The following is a 26,806-nucleotide window of genomic DNA, read 5'->3' as shown; positions in this document are numbered from 1 at the left end:
AAAATTAATGGGATGTAAGCCTGTTTTTCAGAGCTGCTTGGCCCCCTTTGGACCATGGAGTTGGGGCCACTGATAGCCTAAGTGCAGAGCCTGGGGGCTTCAGATCCTTTCAGACCTTTTCAATTGTCACTGAGCTGGGTGATGGCTTCCAAAGGTTAATGGGAGATAATGGCAGTAAAACCTGTAACAGCAGCAGAGTAGAGAAGACATTTTTCCAGAGAAATTAAAGAGACAGAAAAAATTCTAGACCATCCAAAAACATGATTTGGAAGCAGGATTCTTCCTTACTCTGATAGATTCATATCACCTCCACGGGAAACCAGAGGGTCCCACTATTTTTGTCTTCAATCCTCTAGTTCTGTGGGGCTTCTGGTGCAACAAAAAGCACCTTTTGATGCGAGTACCTGCCAATTTAAGAGAGCTGGTTTCTAAGGACTGAGTGGTTGGTAGAACAAAAGCAGTTGAAAAGGGGTTGATTTGTTGAGCTAAAAAGGAGCTATACAGTAGTTAGTTATTAACGTTCTCCTCTGAAGCCAGATAATTAAGGATGCCTACCTTTTTGGCTTTTCCTAGTCTAATAGGTTGCTTAAAAAAATACTCACCATATAATTTAAAGGATATAGTCGAGGGATGACCACTGGGTAATCTGACATTTCTTGGCTTCAACTAGAGTTATCTCCTGTAACTTTTTTCTTTATTTTCATTTTATAAGAAAGGACCATGGGACAAGTAAACAAACGAATATCTGGGATTTATTTTAAAAGAAACTATCAGAGCATACCATTGGGTCAGCAGGGAGTTGGCCCAGTTTCTAAGTATGCAGATCTAGTCAGAATCCCTGATATCTGCAGTAATAACCCTGAAGTCAGCTTATTTTAGTCTTTCATTCTCATACAACCATGTATGATGCATATGTTGAATTTGTATTAACAAGATTATTTGGTTACCAGGACACTTTTTTCCTTAATCTCTGGAAAATGGTACCCACTGCTGTCATCTGTCAGTGTGACAAAGTTAAGAATTCTCTTGAGGGAGCAGACAAAATAATTTCTGCTCAAGATTTTTTAAGAGCCTATAGTTCACTCATCACAACAAGAAAATCAAAACAAGAATCTACAGCTTAAACTAGAGAGTGGAAATGCAAGACATTCAGGATTCCTAGCACCCATGAGGGAGAAGAAGAAATATGAACAGTAACGTTGGAAGCCAAATAAATAGGATGCCAGAGACGACAAGTATGTCTACCTGCAGCTGATGAGAGTTCAGGCCTCCCCAAAGTTCAGGCCTCCCCAAAGTTCATTCTTTTCCCTGCTAGATACCCCACTGCTTCTCTCTGTTGTTGACAAGAAGATTGTTGGCAAGAGGAGACAACACTTAACCTAAAAGACTGAATCCCATATATGCCCCTCCAAAGAGCTACTAGTCCATGCACAAATTTTATTGTTTCTTTTCATTCTTTTTTTTAGATAATTATTTTTTATTGAAGGGTAGTTGACGCACAGTATTACATTAGTTTCAAGTGTACAACACAGTGATAAAACATTTACATACATAATTCTAGGTTCCAGCTATCACCCTTACCAAGCTGTTACAATATCTTGACTATATTCCTTATGCTATACATTACATCCCGGTTACTTATTCATTTTACCATTGGAAGTCTGTCCCTTTTTTTTTTCTTTTTTCTGTGAGGGCATCTCTCATATTTATTGATCAAATGGTTGTTAACGACAATAAAATTCTGTATAGGGGAGTCAATGCTCAATGCACAATCATTAATCCACCCCGAGCCTAATTTTCGTCAGTCTCCAATCTTCTGAGGCATAACAAACAAGTTCTTACATGGAGAACAAATTCTTACATAATGAATAAGTTACATGGTGAACAGTACAAGGGCAGTCATCACAGAAACTTTCGGTTTTGCTCATGCATTATGAACTCTAAACAGTCGGTTCAAATATGAATACTCATTTGGTTTTTATACTTGATTTATATGTGGATACCACATTTCTCTCTTTATTATTATTATTTTTAATAAAATGCTGAACTGGTAGGTAGATACAAGATAAAGGTAGAAAACATAGTTTAGTGTTGTAAGAGAGCAAATGTAGATGATCAGGTGTGTGCCTGTAGACTATGTGTTAATCCAAGCTAGACCAGGGCAATAAGACATCCACGTATGCAGAAGATTTCTCTCAGAACGGGGGGGTGAGGTTCTAAGCCTCACCTCTGTTGATCCCCAATTTCTCACCTGATGGCCCCCCTGCGACTGTGCCTGTCTTAGGTTGTTCCTCCCTTGAGGAATCTTACCCGTCTCTGGCTAACCAGTCATCTTCCGGGGCCATACAGGGAAATGTAGAGTTGGTAAGTGAGAGGGAAGCCTTATTGTTTGAAATGGTTAGCTTTTTACTTCTTTGCATATTTATGCCCTGTGGCTTCTATGCCCAGCATTTGTCTTGAGGTATCTTTACCACTTGGAAGAATTATGATACTCGGTAAATTTGATATGAGGCACGAATTCTATTTAAGGGTTGTAATTAGGAAGGAAGAAGAAAAGCTATAGAAGTAGCAGGCGGAAGGAAACATGGGAAGATTGATTATTTCTTTGGCATATCTTCTTGTAGAGTAACTTCAGCATGTATAGGTTTTAAGCTACTACTTAAATTGCGCACACACATTAACATAATAGGAGTATAGTTACATAACCAAAGCATATCTGTAATTACCAGCCATCTCCAGTGAAACCAAGTAAACTAGTTAGGCACCTTAGGCATTTGTGAAAACTTATCAATGATATGGTGGATATTATCCAACTGAACTTGAACAGTCTGAGAGAAATCAGACAAATTAAAACAACCCATTCCTGGGGAATGTTCACATCCCTTATGTTCTTTTAACAGTAAATAGTCTGTAGTTGTAAGATTTTGGAGCGCTACAATTTGCACTTCTAATTCTTGGTTGAGTTCCAACAGTATAGATCCAGTCAAACTTGTTGTTTTACTGTATGCACAGGCCAGCTTAGATATCTCCTTCCTCATTCCCATGGCAAGTCCAGGAGCTGGTGGGATGAGTGCATCTACAGCTGTAGCAGTGCGTGGATCTTTGTTGGGGTTTTTTGATGATCATCTTCTGGCATGAGTCTTCCAGAGAGTGCTGATGTTGGAAGTTCTCTTTCATATTGTATCTTAGTTCATTTTCGGGGTAGCCCAATTAGGCTTTGATCTTCTGTATAAACGCAAACAGACCCTTTGCCTACACTTTTATATGCCCTTTATACCCTTGTGTAGAACTCGTTGGAGGTTACCACACAGGAACTGCCCTTTTTTTTTTTTTTTTTCTTTGTTTTTGGTATCACTAATCTACACTTACATGACGAATATTATGTTTACTAGGCTCTCCCCTATACCAGGTCTCCCCTATAAACCCCTTTACAGTCACTATCCATCAGCATAGCAAAATGTTGTAGAATCACTACTTGTCTTCTCTGTGTTGTACAGCCCTCCCTTTTCTCCTACCCACCCTTGCATGTTAATCTTAATACCCCCCTACTTCTCCCCCCCTTATCCCTCCCTACCCTCCCATCCTCCCCAGTCCCTTTCCCTTTGGTACCTGTTAGTCCATTCTTGAGTTCTGTGATTCTGGTGCTGTTTTGTTCCTTCAGTTTTTCCTTTGTTCTTATATTCCACAGATAAGTGAAATCATTTGGTATTTCTCTTTCTCCGCTTGGCTTGTTTCACTGAGCATAATACCCTCCAGCTCCATCCATGTTGCTGCAAATGGTTGGATTTGCCCTTTTCTTATGGCTGAGTAGTATTCCATTGTGTATATGTACCACATCTTCTTTATCCATTCATCTATCGATGGACATTTAGGTTGCTTCCAATCCTTGGCTATTGTAAATAGTGCTGCGATAAACATAGGGGTGCATCTGTCTTTCTCAAACTTGATTGCTGCCTTCTTAGGGTAAATTCCTAGGAGTGCAATTCCTGGGTCAAATGGTAAGTCTGTTTTGAGCATTTTGATGTACCTCCATACTGCTTTCCACAATGGTTGAACTAACTTACATTCCCACCAGCAGTGTAGGAGGGTTCCCCTTTCTCCACAGTCTCGCCAACATTTGTTGTTGTTTGTCTTTTGGATGGCAGCCATCCTTACTGGTGTGAGGTGATACCTCATTGTAGTTTTAATTTGCATTTCTCTGATAATTAGCGATGTGGAGCATCTTTTCATGTGTCTGTTGGCCATCTGTATTTCTTTTTTAGAGAACTGTCTGTTCAGTTCCTCTGCCCATTTTTTAATTGGGTTATTTGTTTTTTGTTTGTTGAGGCGTGTGAGCTCTTTATATATTCTGGACGTCAAGCCTTTATCGGATGTGTCATTTTCAAATATATTCTCCCATACTGTAGGGATCCTTTTTGTTCTGTTGATGGTATCTTTTGCTGTACAGAAGCTTTTCAGCTTAATATAGTCCCACTTACTCATTTTTGCTGTTGTTTTCCTTGCCCGGGGAGATATGTTCAAGAAGAGGTCACTCATGTTTATGTCTAAGAGGTTTTTGCCTATGTTTTCTTCCAAGAGTTTAATGGTTTCATGACTTACATTCAGGTCTTTGATCCATTTTGAGTTTACTTTTGTATATGGGGTTAGACAATGGTCCAGTTTCATTCTCCTACATGTAGCTGTCCAGTTTTGCCAGCACCATCTGTTGAAGAGACTGTCATTTCGCCATTGTATGTCCATGGCTCCTTTATCAAATATTAATTGACCATATATGTCTGGGTTAATGTCTGGATTCTCTAGTCTGTTCCATTGGTCTGTGGCTCTGCTCTTGTGCCAGTACCAAACTGTCTTGATTACTATGGCTTTATAGTAGAGCTTGAAGTTGGGGAGTGAGATTCCCCCTACTTTATTCTTCTTTCTCAGGATTGCTTTGGCTATTCGGGGTCTTTGGTGTTTCCATATGAATTTTAGAACTATTTGTTCCAGTTCAATGAAGAACGTTGCTGGTAGTTTCATAGGGATTGCATCAAATCTGTATATTGCTTTGGGCAGGATGGCCATTTTGACGATATTAATTCTTCCTAGCAACGAGCATGGGATGAGTTTCCATCTGTTAGTGTCCCCTTTAATTTCTCTTAAGAGTGACTTGTAGTTTTCAGAGTATAAGTCTTTCACTTCTTTGGTTAGGTTTATTCCTAGGTATTTTATTTTTTTTGATGCAATTGTGAATGGAGTTGTTTTCCTGATTTCTCTTTCTGTTGGTTCATTGTCAGTATATAGGAAAGCCACAGATTTCTGTGTGTTGATTTTGTATCCTGCAACTTTGCTGTATTCCGATATCAGTTCTAGTAGTTTTGGGGTGGAGTCTTTAGGGTTTTTTATGTACAGTATCATGTCATCTGCAAATAGTGACAGTTTAACTTCTTCTTTACCAATCTGGATTCCTTGTATTTCTTTGTTTTATCTGATTGCCGTCGCTAGGACCTCCAGTAATATGTTAAATAACAGTGGAGAGAGTGGGCATCCCTGTCTAGTTCCCGATCTCAGCGGAAATGCTTTCAGCTTCTCGCTGTTCAATATAATGTTGGCTGTGGGTTTATCATAGATGGCCTTTATTATGTTGAGGTACTTGCCCTCTATTCCCATTTTGCTGAGAGTTTTTATCATGAATGGATGTTGAACTTTGTCAAATGCTTTTTCAGCATCTATGGAGATGATCATGTGGTTTTTGTCTTTCTTTTTTTTGATGTGGTGGATGATGTTGATGGACTTTCGAATGTTGTACCATCCTTGCATCCCTGGGATGAATCCCACTTGGTCATGGTGTATGATCCTTTTGATGTATTTTTGAATTCGGTTTGCTAATACTTTGTTGAGTATTTTTGCATCTATGTTCTTCAGGGATATTGGTCTGTAGTTTTCTTTTTTGGTGGGATCTTTGCCTGGTTTTGGTATTAGGGTGATGTTAGCTTCATAGAATGAGTTTGGGAGTATCCCCTCCTCCTCTATTTTTTGGAAAACTTTAAGGAGAATGGGTATTACGTCTTCCATGTATGTCTGATAAAATTCCGAGGTAAATCCATCTGGCCCGGGGGTTTTGTTCTTTGGTAGTTTTTTGATTACTCTTCAATTTCGTTGCTGGTAATTGGTCTGTTTAGATTTTCTGTTTCTTTCTGGGTCAGTCTTGGAAGGTTGTATTTTTCTAGGAAGTCCATTTCTCCTAGGTTTCCCAGCTTGTTGGCATATAGGTTTTCATAGTATTCTCTAATAATTCTTTGTATTTCTGTGGGGTCCGTCGTGATTTTTCCTTTCTTGTTTCTGATACTGTTGATTTGTGTTGACTCTCTTTTCTTCTTAATAAGTCTGGCTAGAGGCTTATCTATTTTGTTTATTTTCTCGAAGAACCAGCTCTTAGTTTCATTGATTTTTGCTATTGTTTTATTCTTCTCAATTTTATTTATTTCTTCTCTGATCTTTATTATGTCCCTCCTTCTGCTGACCTTAGGCCTCATCTGTTCTTCTTTTTCCAGTTTCGATAATTGTGACATTAGACCATTCATTTGGGATTGCTCTTCCTTTTTTAAATTTGCTTGGAGTGCTATATACTTTCCTCTTAAGACTGCTTTTGCTGTGTCCCACAGAAGTTGGGGCTTAGTGTTGTTGTTGTCATTTGTTTCCATATATTGCTGGATCTCCATTTTGATTTGGTCATTGATCCATTGATTATTTAGGAGTGTGTTGTTAAGCCTCCATGTGTTTGTGAGCCTCTTTGCTTTCTTTGTATAGTTTATTTCTAGTTTTATGCCTTTGTGGTCTGAAAAGTTGGTTGGTAGGATTTCAATCTTTTGGAATATTCTGAGGCTCTTTTTGTGGCCTAGTATGTGGTCTATTCTGGAGAATATTCCATGTGCACTTGAGAAGAATGTGTATCCTGTTGCTTTTGGATGTAGAGTTCTATAGATGTCTATTAGGTCCATCTGCTCTACTGTGTTGTTCAGTGCTTCCGTGTCCTTACTTATTTTCTGCCCAGTGGATCTATCCTTTGGGGTGAGTGGTGTGTTGAAGTCTCCTAGAATGAATGCATTGCAGTCTATATCCCCCTTTAATTCTGTTAGTATTTGTTTCACATATGCTGGTGCTCCTGTGTTGGGTGCATATATATTTAGAATGGTTATATCCTCTTGTTGGACTGAGCCCTTTATCATTATGTAGTGTCCTTCTTTATCTCTTGTTACTTTCTTTGTTTTGAAGTCTATTTTGTCTGATATTAGTACTGCAACCCCTGCTTTCTTCTCACTGTTGTTTGCTTGAAATATGTTTTTCCATCCCTTGACTTTTAGTCTGTACATGTCTTTGGGTTTGAGGTGAGTTTCTTGTAAGCAGCATATAGATGGGTCTTGCTTTTTTATCCATTCTGTTACTCTGTGTCTTTTGATTGGTGCATTCAACCCATTAACATTTAGGGTGACTATTGAAAGATATGTACTTATTGCCATTGCAGGCTTTAAATTCGTGGTTAACAAAGGTTCAAGGTTAGCTTCTTTAGTATCTTACTGCCTAACTTAGCTCGCGTATTGAGCTGTTATATACACTGTCTGGAGATTCTTTTCTTCTCTCCCTTCTTGTTCCTCCTCCTCAATTCTTCATATGTTGGGTGTTTTGTGCTGTGCTCTTTCTAGGAGTGCTCCCATCTAGAGCAGTCCCTGTAAGATGTTCTGTAGAGGTGGTTTGTGGAAAGCAAATTCCCTCAGCTTTTGTTTGTCTGGGAATTGTTTAATCCCACCGTCATATTTGAATGATAGTCGTGCTGGATACAGTATCCTTGGTTCAAGGCCCTTCTGTTTCATTGTATTAAATATATCATGCCATTCTCTTCTGGCCTGTAGGGTTTCTGTTGAGAAATCTGATGTTAGCCTGATGGGTTTCCCTTTATAGGTGACCTTTTTCTCTCTAGCTGCCTTTAAAACTCTTTCCTTGTCCTTGATCTTTGCCATTTTAATTATTATGTGTCTTGGTGTTGTCCTCCTTGTATCCTTTCTGTTGGGGGTTCTGTGTATTTCCGTGGTCTGTTCGATTATTTCCTCCCCCAGTTTGGGGAAGTTTTCAGCAATTATTTCTTCTAAGATACTTTCCATCTCTTTTCCTCTCTCTTCTTCTTCTGGGACCCCTATAATACGGATATTGCTCCTTTTAGATTGGTCACACAGTTCTCTTAATATTGTTTCATTCCTGGAGATCCTTTTGTCTCTCTCTATGTCAGCTTCCATGCGTTCCCGTTCTCTGATTTCAATTCCATCAATGGCCTCTTGCATTCTATCCATTCTGCTTATAAACCCTTCCAGAGTTTGTTTCATTTCTGCGATCTCCTTTCTGGCATCTGTGATCTCTTTCCGGACTTCATCCCATTTCTCTTGCATACTTCTCTGCATCTCTGTCAGCATGTTTATGATTCTTATTTTGAATTCTTTGTCAGGAAGACTGGTTAGGTCTGTCTCCGTCTCTGGTGTTGTCTGTGTGATCTTTGTCTGCCTGTAGCTTTGCCTTTTCATGGTGATAGGAATAGTCTGCAGAACTGGGACGAGTGACGGCTGGAAGGACTTCCTTTCTTGTTGGTTTGTGGCCCTCCTCTCCTGGGAGAACAGCGGCCTCTAGTGGCTTGTGCTGCGCAGCTGCGCGCAGACAGGGCTTCTGCTTCCTGCCTGGTTGCTATGGAGTTAATCTCCGCTGTTGCTGTGGGCGTGGCCTGGCTCGGGCAGCTGCTCCAAAGTGGTGGAGTCGCGTTGGAGCAGGAGCTGCTGGGAGGCTATTTATCTCCGTAAGGGGCCTCCCTGCTCCCTGCAGCCCAGGGGTTAGGGTGCCCAGAGATCCCGGATTCCCTACCTCTGGATTAAGTGTCCCGCCCTGCCCCTTTAAGCCTTCCAAAAAGCACCCGCCAAAACAAAACAACGACCACAAAAAAAAAACAAGAAAAAAAAAATTTTTTTAATTAAAAAAAAAAAATTTTTTTAATTAAAAAAAAAAAGGTGGTCGTTCGTTTTTCTTTATTCTCCGGTGCCAGCCTCAGGCCTCTGCTCACCGGTCTTTCTGCCCTGTTTCCCTAATATTGGGGTCCCTGTCCCTTCAAGACTTCCAAAAAGCGCTCGCTAAAACAAAGCAGCAAAAAAGCAAAAAAAAAAATGGTCGCCCGCTTTTCTTATGTCCTCTGTCGCCCAGCCTCCAGTGCCCGCTCACTGTTCTTGCTGCCCTGTTTTCCCAGTATCGAGGGCCCTGCACTCTGGCCCGGATGTCGGGGGCTGGGTGTTCGGCAGCCCTGGGCTCCGTCTCCCTCCCGCTCTGCCTGCTCTTCTCCCGCCGGGAGCTGGGGGGAGGGGCGCTCGGCTCCCGCGGGGCCGGGGCTTGTATCTTACCCCCTTCGCGAGGCGCTGGGTTCTCTCAGGTGCGGATGTGGTCTGGATATTGTCCCGTGTCCTCTGGTCTTTATTCTAGGAAGGGTTGTCTTTATTATATTTTCATAGATATATGTGGTTTTGGGAGGAGATTTCCGCTGCTCTACTCACGCCGCCATCTTCCGCCCCTCCTCTCGGAATCTTGAAATAGTCTTCTTTCTTTTCATTCTTTAAGTTATAAAAATCTATACATCAGAAAGAAATTTGGAAGGAGGGAAAAGAAAAAACAGAAGAGTAATCGTTACAATTGAATCGACCTACCATTAACTGAATTTATTTCTGTGTATATTTTCATACAGTTGAGTTATACTGAATAATCATTTGCCAGTACGTCATTGTTTTAGAGACTATAATATTTCACAAGTAGTTAGACATAATTTATATAAGCATTCCTCTTTTGCTAATAGTTTAGATTGTTTGCCATATTTGTGATTCAAAATAATAGTGTAGAGAGTGTCTTTATGTGTAAATCTTTCTCTTTCAGGCCTTATTCCAAGAATAGAATTACTAAATCAAGAGATTTGCACACTAAAATTCCTGGCACCCACTGTCAAATTTTAGCAAACTTTTGAAGAAAGAGCAGGGTGTGCTGCTCCATTTCCTTCCTAGAAGTCCTCTCCTCAACCCCGCCTTACCCCTACTCACTATGCAGAAAGCCAGCAACTTTGTATTGACCCAGGATTGTCCATCAAGGGAGAAAGCAGTTTGGCATATATTTATTTTTCTCACTATGATAGTGACTTAACATGCTGCCATCCTTGAATAATACAAATTTTAAGAAAAAAATAATGGTTGGCAAGGAGAAGGCAATGTAATCCAAAAGAGTGAAAATCTAAGAAAAGATAGTTGGGGGCTGTGGCACTCGTGGTGTTCTTCAGGAAGCTTCTCCCGTTGCAGCACAGCCACCTGTGTGTCCCACTGTCCAGGAGACTTCCCAGTATCTGATCGGGCATTTCCATTTGCCCAGTGAAATTATCACCAACATAATTCCTCATTTCATTGTAAAATATGCAATGGCAGGTAATAATTAAAAGAAATGTGGGACAGGACTGGCTCTGGATGTGGCATTTGTCATCATTATTTCTTCCAGACCAGCACAGGCTTGCTGGCAGAGAACTGGCCGAGGTCTTCGGCAATAATCTCTTGGCCTCTATCTGTCTCCTTGGTGTTTTTGATCACTAGTGTGGTTATTGCAAAGTGGAGACAGAGAACACATTATAATTTTGCACAATTAGAGAATGAGTTTCTGAATTAATAAATATTCTGATCAGTACAAAGACATTGTAAGCGGGATACAATAAAATGGATTTAACCACCATCAAAACCATAATTCAGTCCCTCTGGTGGTCATAAGGTGGTGCAGGCAGGGCCTTGGAGTCTTGATTCTAGCAAGGATATTTGGGGAGTGCTGGTAAAGCAAGGGCTTGGATATTAGTTTTCATCATTTTAGGAGAGATAGCATGTACAGGAAAAGGAAGGCGTATGACAAAAGCATAAAGACTACATTTGGAGACAGAATTGCTTACTAATTCCATTGACATAATTGAGCATTTACTATGGGCAGGCACTAGAGGATAGAGCCAGCCTCAGAGGTTCCCTTATTCCCAGAATTCAAGGGGGAAAATAAGCATTTTTCAGCCAACTATTTCAGATCCACTCTCATACTTTCCCATGAGTTGGATGAGAAAAAAATGCATTTTTGCATAGAAAGCTATGGTACAGTGCAGTGATAAAGAGTTGTGCCCTTGGGAATGTCTGCCAGTTTGTATCCTGGTTCTGACATGTAACAGCTGTGTGACAGACAGCTTAATTAACCTCTCTGTGCTTTAGTTTCCTCATCTGTAAATTAATGGTAGATATAATCTCCTTGGTTTATTCTGAAGACTAGAATTAACATGTGTAGAGCCCTTAGACTGGGAGCCTGTGTGCACTTATTCTGCTGACTTGTTATTAAAACTGAGGCCCTCAGTGGTTTCAGAGGACTTGTCTTCCATGATTCAAACATTTCTGAGCAGTGGCATTCAGGTCTCCTCTCTCCTAATGAGGTTACAAACATTTAGAACAATTCAAAAAGTCCGTAGAAGCTTCCCTTACATGCACCCACATTCATTACCCTCCACTGCCAACATTTACACACCAATAATACTTCCATTTGCTTTAAGGAAAAAAATTCCTTTTGCAGGAAACAAATTAGAAAAAAAGCTTAGAATAGCTTTAGTAAGGTAAATACATTGGCAAATTAATTCATTCTAATGTGTAAATGACTACCACCTGAGTTTTTTCTAAGACTGGGAATTTGCAAAGAGGATCCTGGCTGTAGCAAAAGTAGTTGAGGATGCTGAGAGGCAAATGTCCCTACCCTACTTTGCAGGTGTACAACCAATGATCTCCCAGCGCAGAGCCACAGAGCGTAGCTTGCAGTTTTCAGGATCCCTAGGCCACATTTTCCAGGGCCACACCTATGTGTACCTGTCATTGACACCCAGAGAACTATCCTTTGTGAGTCACAGCCAAGAGAACCCATTGACAGTGTGTTATGTATTAGCCTCTTAATTCAGTTATTCAGGGACCCTGGACAAAGGCCCAGTATAGCTTCTCCTCCTGATATCTCCTGGAACTCTGCCCCACTTTGGTGTTTATTCTCCTTGCTCTGCCACCTGGTTCCCAGTTCCTGCTGCTTTCTTCCCTCTGTTAAAACCTGCTGTCAGGGATAGATTTAGTGTCATTTACCCTGTGAGACAGTTTAAATTAGCTTGTCTTAATATGGCTGTCTGGTTGAAGAATGAAAGGTTTTATTTCGTACTGAAGGTTTTTTTAGAGATTTATTTGGAAGAAATTTTTTAGAGATTTCTTTGGAAGGAATCTTGGGGTGGGGTGGGGTGATGGGGAAATGCTTCCCGAGACTCCTGAAATCAAACCGTGCAGATAGCAGCCTGCTCTGCTCACTCCTAAAGCTGGTTGAGGGGCCAAGGGGTTTGGAGATCTGGTTGGTTGGCTTTCCCTTCTCTCTGGACACTGACTTTTTAATTAAGGTTCATCACCATTCATACATCTTCATTAGGCCAGCTGTTTCTCTGTGAGAACTGTGAACTGGTGATGAGAACACTTAATTGGAGACAGAAGACTTGAGATAAAAATGTTGTTGCAACTTCCCAGCTTGGCGGTGCTCTCTGAGCCCCGCTTGCTAATCTCTAAATGAGGGGTAATTATTTACCTCCCAAGGTTATTGTGAGGATTGGATCAAATCACCCATGGACAATGACGCAGTTCAAACATTGCTCACTTTTGCATGCCTTTGAATTTAAAATTATTTTCCTAGCCAACAAGTATCCCAATTCCTTCTTAGACCCTAAATATCCATGACATAAATGCTACATCGCTACCTCAACAACATAATATTTTAGTAAATTTTTATTCATTATAACCCTTTTATAAAATTGGAGGCACAAAAACCTCCCACAGAGAAGAAATAAAAAGTGTCTTCTCTCATTAGGGTAGCAAGATAGAATTTGTGGTGATGATATTCTGCTCTAAGGCACAATCTTATTATTATGGTTACCAGACAGACAGGCTTTCTGTAAGAACTGCAGAGAAGTGATGTGGGAAAAGAAGTTCTTTGCCTAAAGAGACATGCCAAGAAATAAGCCTATTGGTGGAAAACTTAATCTTGGCAATACCTGGCGGAATGAGGTATAGAATCTCTCCCCCATGGCCTGTCTCCACAGGGGCTCCCTCAGAAGGCCAGGTGTCCCCCAAGCTTAGCAAGCATGAAACAGGGAGGTGGGAAGCCTTAAAGGGTGGGACTGCCATTGGCTTGCCTATTGACATGTTATTTTTGTTGTCCTCAGCCCAGCATCAGCGGAGTGGACCTTGATAGATTCCGGGAGATTCTTTTGCGTCACTGCGATGTGAACAAGGATGGAAAAATTCAGAAGTCTGAGCTGGCTTTGTGTCTTGGGCTGAAAATCAACCCATAATGCCCAGAGTACATTGCCTTTTGTCTTTAGGGGGTTTCTGTGCTCCTGCTAGTAAAATTGTATCTGTGCTTTGCTGTTGGGGATCCAGTGGGTAACCTTTCTAACAAATGGTGTGGTATTCAAGAGCCAAAGGAGGGACTCCAAGGCCTTCTTTATAGCGTGGGGTTCTCCCGCCTCACTAGAAGCCCCCCAGGCAGTGTCTGTGGGATTTTCCCCTGGACCCTTGACTTTTCAGTCCCTACAAAGACTCAGCTAATCTGCTGGATCTGCCCTGCTTGCCCTCCCCCTGTTACCAGGAAGGCAGAGCAGCGGAGTCCCATCTGTGCTTTTCATGTGGGCTTTCCATGGAGTCTGAATGGTGGGTGACATCCTTGGCAGTACTGTGACTTCTGCAAATAATTTTTGACCTGGAAATAAATCTGCAGCTGGAAACAAAGATGCAGTGGTGATTGTTTTTGTACTGTGGCCTTATAAAGTTCCACCTGATGGTTTGACAGGTAAACTACATCTCTAATTTGTAGGAGTCAAGTAGCAAACAGAAGGAAGAGAAGGGCAAGATTCTAGTGGAATCCACACCACCATCCTTCCGTAATTCTCAGATGCCTTGCCTGGTGAGTTGGCATGAAAATACAAGTTGCCGATAATACTTTTTATTCATTACATGGAAAAGACAGAACACTCATCCTGGGCTGGGTTTTGCTCTTAAGTGCTTTATAATCTTGCATTGCCAGGAAGGTAGGACTGCAGAAGAAATTTGGAGCAGATGTTTCCCAGGTAACCAACAGAAAGCATCTGCTCCTCCTGCTATCCCTGACCCCTCCGTCAGTGTCCTCTAGTGGATCCATCAGCACTGAGGTCCCCCCTGCCCTGAGTACTGTGGGCTCCTCTGTAGGCTGCTGGTCCCACCGGGGACCCTGGCTCCCCTCACTCCTGGAGCACTGAGGGTCCCCATGAGGGGGCGCTGCTTTCTGCTGGGGCAAGGGCAGAGGGATTCATGTGGGAAGACCTCACTTTTTTTACTGTCCTGACACTTCATTCTCTACAACCTTATATCAGCTGTGCAGGAATTTCAGGTTAAATGAAGTGTTACAGGTAATTCAGAAAAATTACAATGTAAAATGCTATGTTTAGAGCCATTTATAACCCATAAAATTTCACCACTCACAGGGGTTCCCCTCAATAGCATGCATGCCTTTGTCCAACCCCAGTTCTCTTCCCCTCAGGTGTCCCTTACCTCAAAAATACAGATAATTAATATCAATAACTACTAGGTGGGTTTGTTCCACTCAAGGAGTGTGTTCACTCAAAAACATTTGCAGTAAGTTTGAGTCTCATATCCTATAATGCAGGTGCTGGTGGGTTTGTTGATGGATGGCCATCTTAGTCTGTTCTGACTACTGTAACAAGAATACCATGAACTGGGCGGCTTAAACAAACATTTATTTTTTACAGTCCTAGAGGCTGGGAAACCCAAGATCAAGGCCCTGGCAGATCTGGTTCACAGGCGGCTATCTTTTCACTGTGTCCTCATATGGTGGAAGGGGTGAGGGGGTTCTCTGGAGTCTCTTTTATAAGGGCATTAATCTCATTCACGAGGGCTCGTCCCTATGACTTAACCACCTCCCAAAGGCCCCACCTCCAAATACTAACACACTGGGATTAAATTTCAACATATGAGTTTTGGAGGGATACAAATATTCAGTCTATAGCAAAGGTCAAGGAAGACAGATGTCCTTGGACCTAAGCTGGGAAGCCAAAGGGGACCAGAGTGGTGCCGGAGGCACAAGTCTCTTATCAGAGCCCATATGTTTGTTGTATATGTTGTGTATGTTTGATGTGCTGGGGAAAGGTGTGATGGATGGCACTCTCAGGAGCTGTGCTCCATGTCAAAGATGCTTGTTCATTCAAATAAGAAAGGGAGAAGTAAAGTTAATCTGTTTGCAGATGACAGGGTTTTATATATAAAAAATCCTAAAGCCCCCACCAATAAACTGTTAGAACTAATAAATGAATTCAGTAAAACTGCAGTATGCAAAATCAACATCCAGAAATCAGTTGGCATTCTATATACTAACAATAAATTATCTGAAAAAGAAAGAAAACAATCCTACTTACTGTGATATAAGGAGATTGAAGAAATACATATTTGGTCATTCATATGACCAAATACGTATTTCCCAGGTATAATTGGTCTTCATCCACAGTTTCTGAAAACACTGCAGAGTCTTAAAGGTGAAATGGGTGTCTTGTCATGTTAATGAGAGAGTTTTGGACCCTCACCCAAGGGCGGGGGCTAGAGGTTGGATCAGTCAATGGCCAATAATTTAGTCACTAATGACTATGCAGTGAAGCCTTCACAAAACCCCTGGAGAAGAGCTCATCTCTGCGGTCAGCTTGGCTGGGTCCTGCTTCTTGGTCGGAGAGAGCTTCTGTGCCTGGGGAACCAGAACTCCTCCACAGGCCACAGAGCCAGGCCCCAACCTCCATGAGGATAGAAGCTCCTTTAATTGGGGCCTTAGCCTGTGTCTCTTTTCATCTGGCTGTTAATTGGTATCCTTTACAGTAACCTTTATTGAACTGGTAAATGTGTTTCCTGAGTTCTGTGAGCTGCTCTAGCAAATTAATCGAACCTGAGGGGGGAGGTTGTGGGAACCTCCAATCTGTAGCTGGTAAGTCAGAAGCACAGGGAACTGTTTGGGGCTTGCGACCAGGTCTGGATTTGGGGTGGAGGGCAGGCTTGTAGGACAGAGCCCTTAACCTGGGAATCTGGTGCTGTCTCCGGACAGAGAGCATCAGAATTGAATTGAGTTCTCCAACACCCTGCTGGTGTTCAAGAATTGCTTGGTGTAAGTATGTGTGGGAAGACCCCCTCCACATACTTGCACACATTGGAATAGGGTCTGGGCACCTGAATAGAGTTATACTTCTATACTATAGAATAGTATACTATATTTCTGCTGTGTATAATATTGCTATTGTTATACATATATGTGGGGAAAAAATAAACCATTGCATTTGGTGTTGGAAGAGTGGGAATCACAACACTTACTAGAGCATCAAAAACAATAAAATACTCAGGAATAAATTTAACCAAAGAAATAAAAGATCTATACACTGAAAAACTGAAAGGCTCTGATGAAAGAAATTGAAGAAGACAAAAATAAGTGGAAAGCTATCCTGTGTTCATGGATCAGAAGAATTAATATTGTTAAAATGTCCATACTACCCAAAGTCATTTATAGATTCAATTTAATCTCTATCAAAATTCCAATGGCATTTTTTGAAATAGAAAAAACATATTAAAATTCATGCAGAACCACAAAAGACGCTGAATAGCTAAAGCAATTCTGAGAAAGAAAAATAAAGCCGAAAGCATGATTTTTTCCAATTTCAAACTATATTGTTACCAGTGGAGGAGTTACTATTCTTCCCGGGATCGTGCCTCAGAGGCGACAGGGAATGAAGCCAGCAGACGAGAGTGTGGAGCGACCAGCAACGCTTTTAATGAGGAGTGTAAAGGAAGGAAAGCCTCGCACTGACTGGGAGGGCTCCAAGGGCTGTTGGGGCTGCAGTGTCTAGGGTTTATAAGCAGAAAAATGGAGACGTTTACAGGACTGATAGGGGCCTGTAGCTAGGGCCCAGCTGGGTTCAAAAGGCAAAACTTCCTTACTTTTCAGGCTAAATTTTCCAGGTGTCCAGGGTGTGGCTTCTTGCTTACAGCGAAGTCTTAACCCTAGGTCCCTCCTGACTGCAACTCACTGGGGCCTTGAACTCTATCTGCCTGTGTCACACTAACACCTGCCTCAATATTATGAAGCCACAGAAGCCACAGTAATCAAAATAGTATGGTACTGGCATAAAAACAGACACATAGATCCATGAAACAGAATTAAGAGCTCAGAAATAAACTCTCATATATATACTCAACTAATATTTGACAATGAAAGAAAAATAGTAAAGAAAGAATAGTCACATCAATAAATGGTGCTGGGGAAACTGGGAATAGCATGGTGACTATACTTAACAATATTGTATTATATCCCTTAAAGTTGCTAAGAAAGAGGCCATTCTGATGCAAACAAAGCCACAGGAGAAAGGTAAATTAGAATTCAGAGACAGAGAGAGAGAGACAGAAATAAAGACAGAGAGAGAGGAGAGAGAGGCTGCAAATAAGTCTGCAAGCTTAAATTCCAAAACTCATGAGGAAACCTACCAAAAGAGATTGCTACAAAATTATGGATTGAATGTTTATGTTTCCACTTAATTCATATATGAAAACCCTACTCCTTCCAATGTGGTGGTATTAAGAGGTGGGGCATTTGGGAGGTAATTAAGATCAGATGAGCTATTTGGGATCAAAATGGGATTAGTGTCCTTATAAAAGACATGAGAAAACTTGGTTTCTCTCTCCACAGTGATGAGATACAATGAGTTGGCAGTTTGCAACCTAAAAGAGGACCCTCATCAAAATTTGACCATTTTGGCATTCTGATCTCAGACTTCCAGTCTCTAGAAATATGAGAAATAAGTTTTTATTGTTTATAAGCCACCCAGCCTATGGTATTTTTGTTATAGCAACCTGAATGCACTAAGATAAAAATCAATACTCAGAAAACAAAATAATGAAATAAAAATAACAGTGTCATCTGAAAATAGCTCTAAAATAAGTATGTTTGTATTTGCTTAAATATGTGTAGCTTATTTCTGGAAGGAAATTTGTAATTCAATTGTCTCTAGGAAAAAGAACTGGATGGGTATGGATGGGTGGTAAGGACACTTCACTGACCATGCTTTGTTTTGAACCATATAAATGTATTTATCTATTTAAACAAATTTATATGATAAAGGAATAAAAATATCCTTTTAAGAAAAACAATCAATTATTTTAAAACAGGCATTATTTAAACAGAAACTGGTGGATGAAAATAAGAATGCATTAGAAACTTGCAAATAAAATGTATAATCATTGGAACAGTATCAACGCAAGAAATAACTTTTGACTGGTCATAGCTGGAAGTAATTATGAATAGAAATAGGGCAGATAATTTCAGACAGAAAGCCACACAGAGACACAGTGAGATAACAAATAGGAAAAAGAAGTTAAGAAAGATTGTAGCTGTAGTAAGAGACCATAATGTATGTTGATAGCAATTCCAAACAGAAAGAATAGCAGGAATGGTGGATAAACATAACTTGAAGAGATAATGGTTGAGTTCCCAGAAATGAAGGAAGACATGAGTCCTCAGTATATGAATACATATTGCATAGTAAATAAAAATCTCACACCAGACATGTTCAAACTTGAAAATAAAAGTTAAAAAGAAAATTCTTAATGAGAAAAATGATATATACTATATACTAAATCATGATAAATAGTCAGTGGAGTTTTGTTAGCAAAACTCTATGCCAAAAGACAATGGAGCAATTCCAAGTAACAAAGAAAGCTGTCAACCTAAAATACATTACCTAGCTAAACTACCACTCAAAATGAGGGTGAAATAATATATCTGATATGCAAATATTAAAAGGGCTTTATCATCATCATCCCCATAGGCTCTTATTGAAGAACTAATAAAGCTTATATTTGAGCAAAAGAAAAGTAAATCGAAAAGAAAACTGTGAAAGGCATAAATAACAATGAGCACAGAACCTGATTCTTAAAAATCTAAACCTTAGTAAAATGGTCAGAGATTTGGTCAAAAATCAGTACACAAGGATGTTTGCTATAGTATTACCTGTAATAGTTAACATCCAGAGACAACCAAAGCACCAATGATAAGGATGCAATTAAATTAACACTGCATTTGTAATATGGAATATTTTCATAGCACACAATGAAAATGTTTTAAAAGAAAAAAATGAGATGCTTTATTTGGTGATCCCTAAGTCTCTTCTAGTCCTAACAGTATAAATCTATTATGTTAATTGATTGAAACCATAAGACTCAATCTTTAATAATTTTTTTTAAGTTCTGACATCTATTCCAAACTTCGTAACACATTGTCTTCCCTAAAAATCTAGAGTCTTCTCAAAATAGAAATACCATTTGACCCAGGAATCCCACTTCTAGGAATTTACCCTAAGATTGCAGCAGCCTGGTTTGAAAAAGACAGATGCACCCCTATGTTTATCGCAGCACTATTTACAATAGCCAAGAAATGGAAGCAACCTAAGTGTCCATCAGTAGATGAATGGATAAAGAAGATGTGGTACATATACACAACGGAATATTACTCAGCCATAAGAAGAAAAGAAATCCTATCATTTGCAACAACATGGATGGAGCTAGAGGGTATTATGCTCAGTGAAATAAGTTAGGCGGAGAAAGACAAATACCAAATGATTTCACTCATATGTGGAGTATAAGAACAAAGAAAAACTGAAGGAACAAAACAGCAGCAGAATCACAGAACCCAAGAATGGACTAACAGTTACCAAAAGAAAAGGGACTGGGGAGGATGGGTGGGAAGGGAGGGATAAGGGCAGGGAAAAAGAAAGGGGGCCTTATGATTAGCATGTATAATGTGATGGGGGGACACGGGGAGGGCTGTGCAACACAGAGAAGACAAGTAGTGATTCTACAGCATCTTACTGTGTTGATGGACAGTGACTGTGAAGGGGTATGTGGGGGGTACTTGGTGAAGGGGGAAGCCTAGTAAACATAATGTTCTTCATGTAATTGTAGATTAATGATACCAAAAAACAACAAAAAGTCTTCCCTCCCCACCCCGCCAAAAAAAATTCAGCAGTGAAACCATCTGGTCCAGGCGTTTTGTTCTTAGGTAGTTTTTTAAATTACCATTCTATTTCGTTGCTGGTAATTGGTCTATTCAGATATTCTGTTTCTTCCTTAGTCAGTCTTGGAAGGTTGTATTTTTCTAGAAAGTTGTCCATTTCTTCTAGGTTATCCAGTTTGTTAGCATATAATTTTTAACAGTATTGTCTCATAAATCTTTGTATTTCTGTGGTGTCCCTAGTGATTTTTCCTTTCTCATTTCTGATTCTATTTACACCTGAGGTGTAGACTCTCTTTTTATCTTGATTAGTCTGCTAGGGGTTTTTATCACATTTTTTCATTTTCTCAAAGAACCAGCTCTTGCTTTCTTCGATTCTTTCTATTATTTTAGTCTTCTCAGTTTTATTTATTTCTGCCTTAATCTTTATTATGTCCCTCCTTCAATTGACTTTGAGCCTCATTTCTTCTTCTTTTTCTAGTTTCATTAATTGTGAGTTTACACTGTTCATATGGGATTGTTCTTCTTTCCTGAGGTAGGCCTGTATTGAAATATGCTTCCCTCTTAGCATGGACTTTGCTGCGTCCCACAGATTTTGCGGTGTTGAATTATTGTTGTCATTTGTATATATTGCTTGATCTGTTTTTATTTGGTGATTGGTCCATTGATTATTTAGGAGCATGTTATTAAGGTTCCATGTGTTTGTGGGCTTTTTCATTTTTTTGTGTGTAATTTATTTCTAGCTTCATACCTTTGTGATCTGAGAACCTGGTTGGTACAATTTCAATTTTTTAAAAATTTACTGAGGCTCTTTTTGTGGCCTAGTATATGATCTATTCTTGAAAATGTTCCAGGTGCACTTGAGAAGTGTAGATGTCTGCTAGGTCCATCTGTTCTAGTGTGTTGTTCAGTGCCTCTGTGTCCTTACTTATTTTCTGTCTAGTTGATATGTCCTTTGGAGTGAGTGGAGTGTTAAAGTCTCCTAAAATTAATGCATTGCATTCTATTTCCCCCTTTAATTCTGTTAGTATTTGTTTCACATATGTAGCTGATCCTGTGTTAGGTTCATAGATATTTATAATGGTTATATCCTCTTGTTGGACTGACCCCTTTATCATTATATAATGCCCTTCTTTGTCTCTTGTGACTTTCTTTGTTTTGAAGTCTATTTTGTCTGATACAATTACTGCAACTCCTGCTTTTTTCTTCCTATTATTTGCATGAAATATCATTTTCCATCCCTTGACTTTAAGTCTGTGTATATCTTTGGATTTGAAGTGAGTCTCTTGTAGGCAGCATATAGTCAGGTCTTGTTTTTTTATTCAGTGACTCTATGCCTTTTGATTGGTGCATTCAGACCATTTGCATTTAGGGTGATTATTGATAGGTATATACTTATTGCCATTACAGGCTTTAGATTCATGGCTACCAAAAGTTCAAGGGTAATTCCCTTACTAACAATCTAATTTAACTCACTTCATATGCTACTACAAACACAACCTCGTTTTTGTTCCTCCTTCATTTTTTATATATTGGTATCATATTCTGTACTCTTTGTCTATCCCTTGATTGACTTTGGGAGTAGCTGATTTAATTTTGCATCTGCTTAGTAATTGTTCTACTATCTTTACTGTGGTTTTATTTCTCCTGGTAACAGGCATTTAGCCTTAGGAACACTTCCATCTATAGCAGTCCCTCCAAAATATACTATAGAGATGGTTTGTGGGAGGTAAATTCTCTCTGTTTTTGCTTATCTGAAAATTGTTTAATCCCTCCTTCAAATTTAAATTATAATCTTTCTGGGTAGAGTATTCTTCATTCAAGGCCCTTTTGTTTGATTGCATTAAATATTATCATGCCACTCCCTTCTGGCCTGTATGGCTTCTGTTGAGAAGTCTGATAGCCTGATGGGTTTTCCTTTGTATGTGACCTTTTTTCTCTCTCTAGCTGCTTTTAAAAGTCTGTCCTTATCCTCAATCTTTATCATTTTAATTTTTATATGTCTTGGTATTGTGTTCCTTGGGTCCCTTGTGTTGGGAAATCTATGCACCTCTGTGGCCTGAGAGACTATCTCCTTCCCCAGATTGGGGAAGTTTTCAGCAATTACCTCCTCAAAGACACTTTTGCGGCAGGGCTACATTTAGCTCGAGCGACAGTAACACCATCTTAGTTGAGCCTACACCCCATGCTGACCTTTAGAAAAGATATGTAGGCACTAGAAGAGTTACATGAACAGGAAAACTGCGGTAACTGAATGTTCCAGGTAAAGGGACATAGTATCTGCTAACGTTGCTTAAGTTAGCTTCTGTAAGATCTGCTTCTGTGCCAAGCTCCTCCTTGCTGCACCAAGGAGGATGTATTTTTTTCCCTTAAAAAGTTTTGAGAACTGAGGATGGGCATGCATGATTTGCGTTGCTACTTCACCCCATGCAGCCACTGGAAAATAAAAGCTGACATCTAATCTGCTTTTGTTGGTGTCCGAGTGGTCTGTTACTCACAGCAGGCATTACAACATTTTCTATCTCTTTTTCTCTCTTTTACCTCTGGTACCCCTATAATGTGAATATTGTTCTGTTTGGATTGGTCACACAGTTCTCTCAATATTCTTTCATTCCTAGAAATCCTTTTTTCTCTCAGTGCCTCACTTCTTTGTATATCTCATCTCTAATTTCCATTCCATTTACCGTCTCTTCTACTACATCTAATCTACTTTAAATCCCTCCATTGTATATTTCATTTCAGATATGGAAGTTCTTAATAATTGAATCTCCATCCTAAATTGGCCCCTGAGTTCTTGAATATTTTTCTGTACCTCCATGAGCATGTTTATGGTTTTTATTTTGCACTGTCTTTCAGGAAGATTGGTGAGTTCAGTTTCACTTGGGCTTTTTCTGGTGTTTGTGAGATTTTTGGTTGAATCAGATTCCTTTGACGTTTCATATTTGTATGTGGCGCCCTCTAGTGTCCAGAAGCTCTGGTCTCTGGAGCTTCTCAGCCCCTGAAGTGATGTCGGGGATCACAGGGGAGTGGCACTGGTGCCTGAGGGCCAGGAAAGAGCTGTTGCCTGCTTCCTGGCTTCAGTGCCTGTTTTCACTGTCAGAACCAGTGGGCCAAGCACACCGGTGTAAGCCTCTGTGCTTTGCATTTGTAACTGCTGTAGGTGGGGCCTCCCTATGGCTGGCAGGCCAGGAGAAAGGCACAGCAGGCTGTGTATCACAGTGGGGGGCCTCGGAGCTGAGTAACTGGCCAGGGGGATGGAGCTCCTGAAGCTCCCAAACGTTCCCAGCCAGCTTGGATGAGCACCCCCAGACAACAGGGTCCACCTATCCCTTCTCCTGAGCAGCAAGCTCCGTGCAATCCTCGCCCCCTCAGCAGGCTAGGAAGCCTCTCAGAGCACCCGCCTTTCCTTTGTCCCAGAGCAGCTGGATGTGGATCCCTGTCCACAAACAGCTGGAATCTCAGTCTTCCAAGTGTTCCGCCTGTCTTAGCTTTCCAACCCCACTAATTACCAGAGCACCATGCAGTGTAGGTTTGTGCTCCCAAAGCAGATCTCCAGGGCTGGGTGTTCAGCTGTCCTAGGCTTCCAAACCCACCCTGCTCCATTTCTCTTCCTCCCGCCAGTGAGCTGGAGTGGTGGAAGGGCTTGGGTCCTGCCAGATCAAGGCTTTGGTACATAAAGTTCCCAAAGAGGAAATCCCGGAACAAAATACCTCTAAAAACCAAAATCATTCAAAGGGAGAATTAAAGTTTAAAACCAGTTTATTGCTTACAAACTGCAGTCCAGCGCCATCTCCCTCCCTCTGCTCTGGAAGAAGCAAGCAAGCCAGCCCCTCCCCTTAACCTCTCAGGTTCAGACACGCCATCAGTTGCCCAGGTAATCACCCATTGACATGGAGATGAACTTCTGTCCACCCCTGAGGATATGCAAATGCACTAAGCTAAGCGAGATATTCTGGAAATGTTATAATTTTACCCACAGGCCACCGCTCCAGAAATCTTGCCTTACAATCTACTTGTTACCCTTCTTCCACAGTGGTTCCTGGGCAAGAAAACTGGAGCATTGTGACCAGACTAATGACATAACAATAGCAACAGCAGTATAATTATAACAATCCTCAAGCCAGAGGACTCAGCTAGGTTCAAAGTTCCATGCAGATTCAGTCCATAGCCCGTCCATCCCACAGGCAGGCAGTAGCTGAGTGTTCAGAGCCATCATCATGCAGCAGCTGCAGCCAGAGGGGTGCATTTAGGCCACAAGGACTGTAGGAAAAAATAACCTTAAGGGTGGTAAGATACATGTTTTAATGACACCAGCATAGGCACCTCTTGATCATCAGGTAGGATACATGCAAGAGAGTGGCCTTGTGATAAAACAGTGGCAGGAATGGGATCTTGTCCTGGTCTAGTTACCAGACTTTCACCCCCCTCCCTGTGGGAGTTACAGGTGGGCCAACATATAGGGCTACGGGAGGTGCATGCACTGGCCATAAAGACAAAACAAAACTTCCCCGCAAGATGCTCTTACCTCCTGGACGTTTTGGGTACATGACCATGACCTTTGGGGGCCATTCAGCTGTTATTCCAGGAACACACAGGAGGCCAGCTTCCAGGCCTTTCCCCCAAGGTGCCAGAAGGGACAGCCATCGCTGGTCCATGTGTGGAAACGTCCAGGGCCAGGTCCACTCAACAGTGTCTCCAGGGCTTAAGGCAGTAGGGCTGGCAGCAGGATGTTGCTCTGCTGGCCATATCCTGGCTTCAATAGCTCTTCTTTGGTTTGGATGTACAATTGTAAAGGAGAGGCAGCAGGTGCGTGAGCACATCCACAGGGCTCAAAGCTCCTTTATGTGGCTTCTCATTCAAATGCCACAGCACTGTCCATAGGCAAACTGACCAACCCTATAGACTATTGGTGTCCAACTTTAGGCCAGATTTCAACAAACTGTTGTACCTCTCTATCAGGCCTGCCCTGGTAGGATTATATGGTACATGAAATTTCCACTTTATACCTAATTGCTGCACCCATTTTTGTAACACATGCCCAGTAAAGTGGTTGCCTTGATCTCTCTCAATCACCTGCAGCCTGCCATAGGCTGCAAAGAGACACTCCAGGCCCCTCTTGGTGGTTTGCTGATCTGCATGACGTGCAGGAAAAGCAACCAATAGTCCAGTAGCCATGTCCACACAAGTTATGGCATATAGATATCCTTCTGATATGAGCAGAGGCCCAATATAGTCTATTTGTCACCTGGAAAGGGGTATTGGCCCCCTTACTATGGTCCCATGTTGCTGTGGGACTCAGTGTAAGTCCCTCTTTAGAGCACAGAAGGTACTCCTTCTTCAAAGGTCAATGGCAAGCCCCACCGACTGGCTACAGCCCACATTGTCTTTTGCCCCACGTGCAACAAATGCTGGTGTAGCCATTGGGCCACATCAGAGGCAGGCTTCCCTTCAGCCAGCACACCTGGGCCAATGTGTCTGCTTCATCATTGCCTGGGGATGCCAAAGGCAAATGGCCAGTCACATGATACACGGTAACAGTCTTAGTCTGACCAGAGACCCATAGGTCTTGCCACAACTCTTGCCCCCAAAGGGGCTGGTGACCCACCATCCGGTTGGCATGGTACCATGTCAGTAGCCACAGGGTCAAGCCCTGATAGACGGCCCAGCTGTCAGTGCAGACAACTATGGGGGAGGGCTCGGGTGATCACGAGTCATACTGCCCACAACTCAGCCCATTGGCTGCTCTTCCCCTCTCCATCCCCCATCCATATTGTCTCAGTCTTAGGATGGAGAGCCACAGCCCTCCACTTTGGGGGCTGCCCACGACTGGAGCCGTCTGTGTACCAAGCATCTTCAGGTATAGGGGCTTTTCTCTCCTGATAAGGACCCTTGGTTACCAATGGCCCAAAGCAAGTTCCTCCTGCTTTCCTCTGGTAGAGGTCACTGGCCAGTCAGATTTGGAGTTCTCCACTTAAGGGGCTAGTAGAGAGGAGGACGTTGCTGAAGGAAGGGTGGGTTGTCAGGGAAGCCAGTCTGCTCATCGCAGTACCCGACACAACAATGTTCTCCACCCCCACATCCCAGAGACGTAAAACGTGTAGGCAGAGATTCCGATGGTCTCTGTCTATCCTGGACACTCATGTCCACCAGCTCATCCTGGGTGTAGGCGCGGAGCAGGGAGTGCGCCCCAATCTGGGGAGGGGCTGCTCCTCCCCCTGAGGAGCCCGCGGTTTTTTCATTTTTATTTTCTTAATTACAGCTGGGCGGGCCTTTAAAACAGGAGAAGATGGTGCCTCCGGAGGCGGTGGCCTGGGGGGCAGATCCGCCCTGGCCCCGCCTCCTCTTCTCCCCGGACCCCCACCAACGGCTCCTCCTCCACCATTTCCGGGGCTGTAGGCACCACTCCTTCCCCCCTCCCCCATGGCCTCCTGCAAAGTGGCTTTTCCTGTGTCTCCCCCACCACTGCTAAGGAGTCTCTAGGAGTGTGACCTGCCTTTTCAATAACCGTCTCTCCTCTTTAACAGCACCCATGGGTCATCACACGACTCCTACAAGCGATGCTGAGGTGCGTCTCTCCCGCTTAAGTCCCTCTCTCTCCCTGCTCACCCTCTTGATAATCCCCTTTTTCTCTTGTATAACATTTTTCACT

General features: G+C 41.7%; 1 protein-coding gene across 1 annotated transcript in view; it reads left to right on the top strand.

Annotated features, from left to right (window-relative positions):
* SCGN (secretagogin, EF-hand calcium binding protein) overlaps positions 1-13,845 on the top strand; it is a 42,777-nt gene extending 28,932 nt beyond the window's left edge. The window contains exon 11 of the mRNA XM_036911650.2: positions 13,295-13,845. Coding sequence (XP_036767545.2) covers positions 13,295-13,423 — 129 coding nt within the window. The 3' untranslated portion in view covers positions 13,424-13,845. The remainder of the gene's footprint in view (positions 1-13,294) is intronic.
* Positions 13,846-26,806: the final 12,961 nt, after the last annotated feature.

The sequence above is a fragment of the Manis pentadactyla genome, chromosome 16 (genome assembly GCF_030020395.1).
Source record: "Manis pentadactyla isolate mManPen7 chromosome 16, mManPen7.hap1, whole genome shotgun sequence".
NCBI classification, from domain to species: domain Eukaryota; kingdom Metazoa; phylum Chordata; class Mammalia; order Pholidota; family Manidae; genus Manis; species Manis pentadactyla.
Note: the sequence above shows the minus strand (reverse complement) of the source record. Positions and strands in the feature narration are given on the sequence as shown.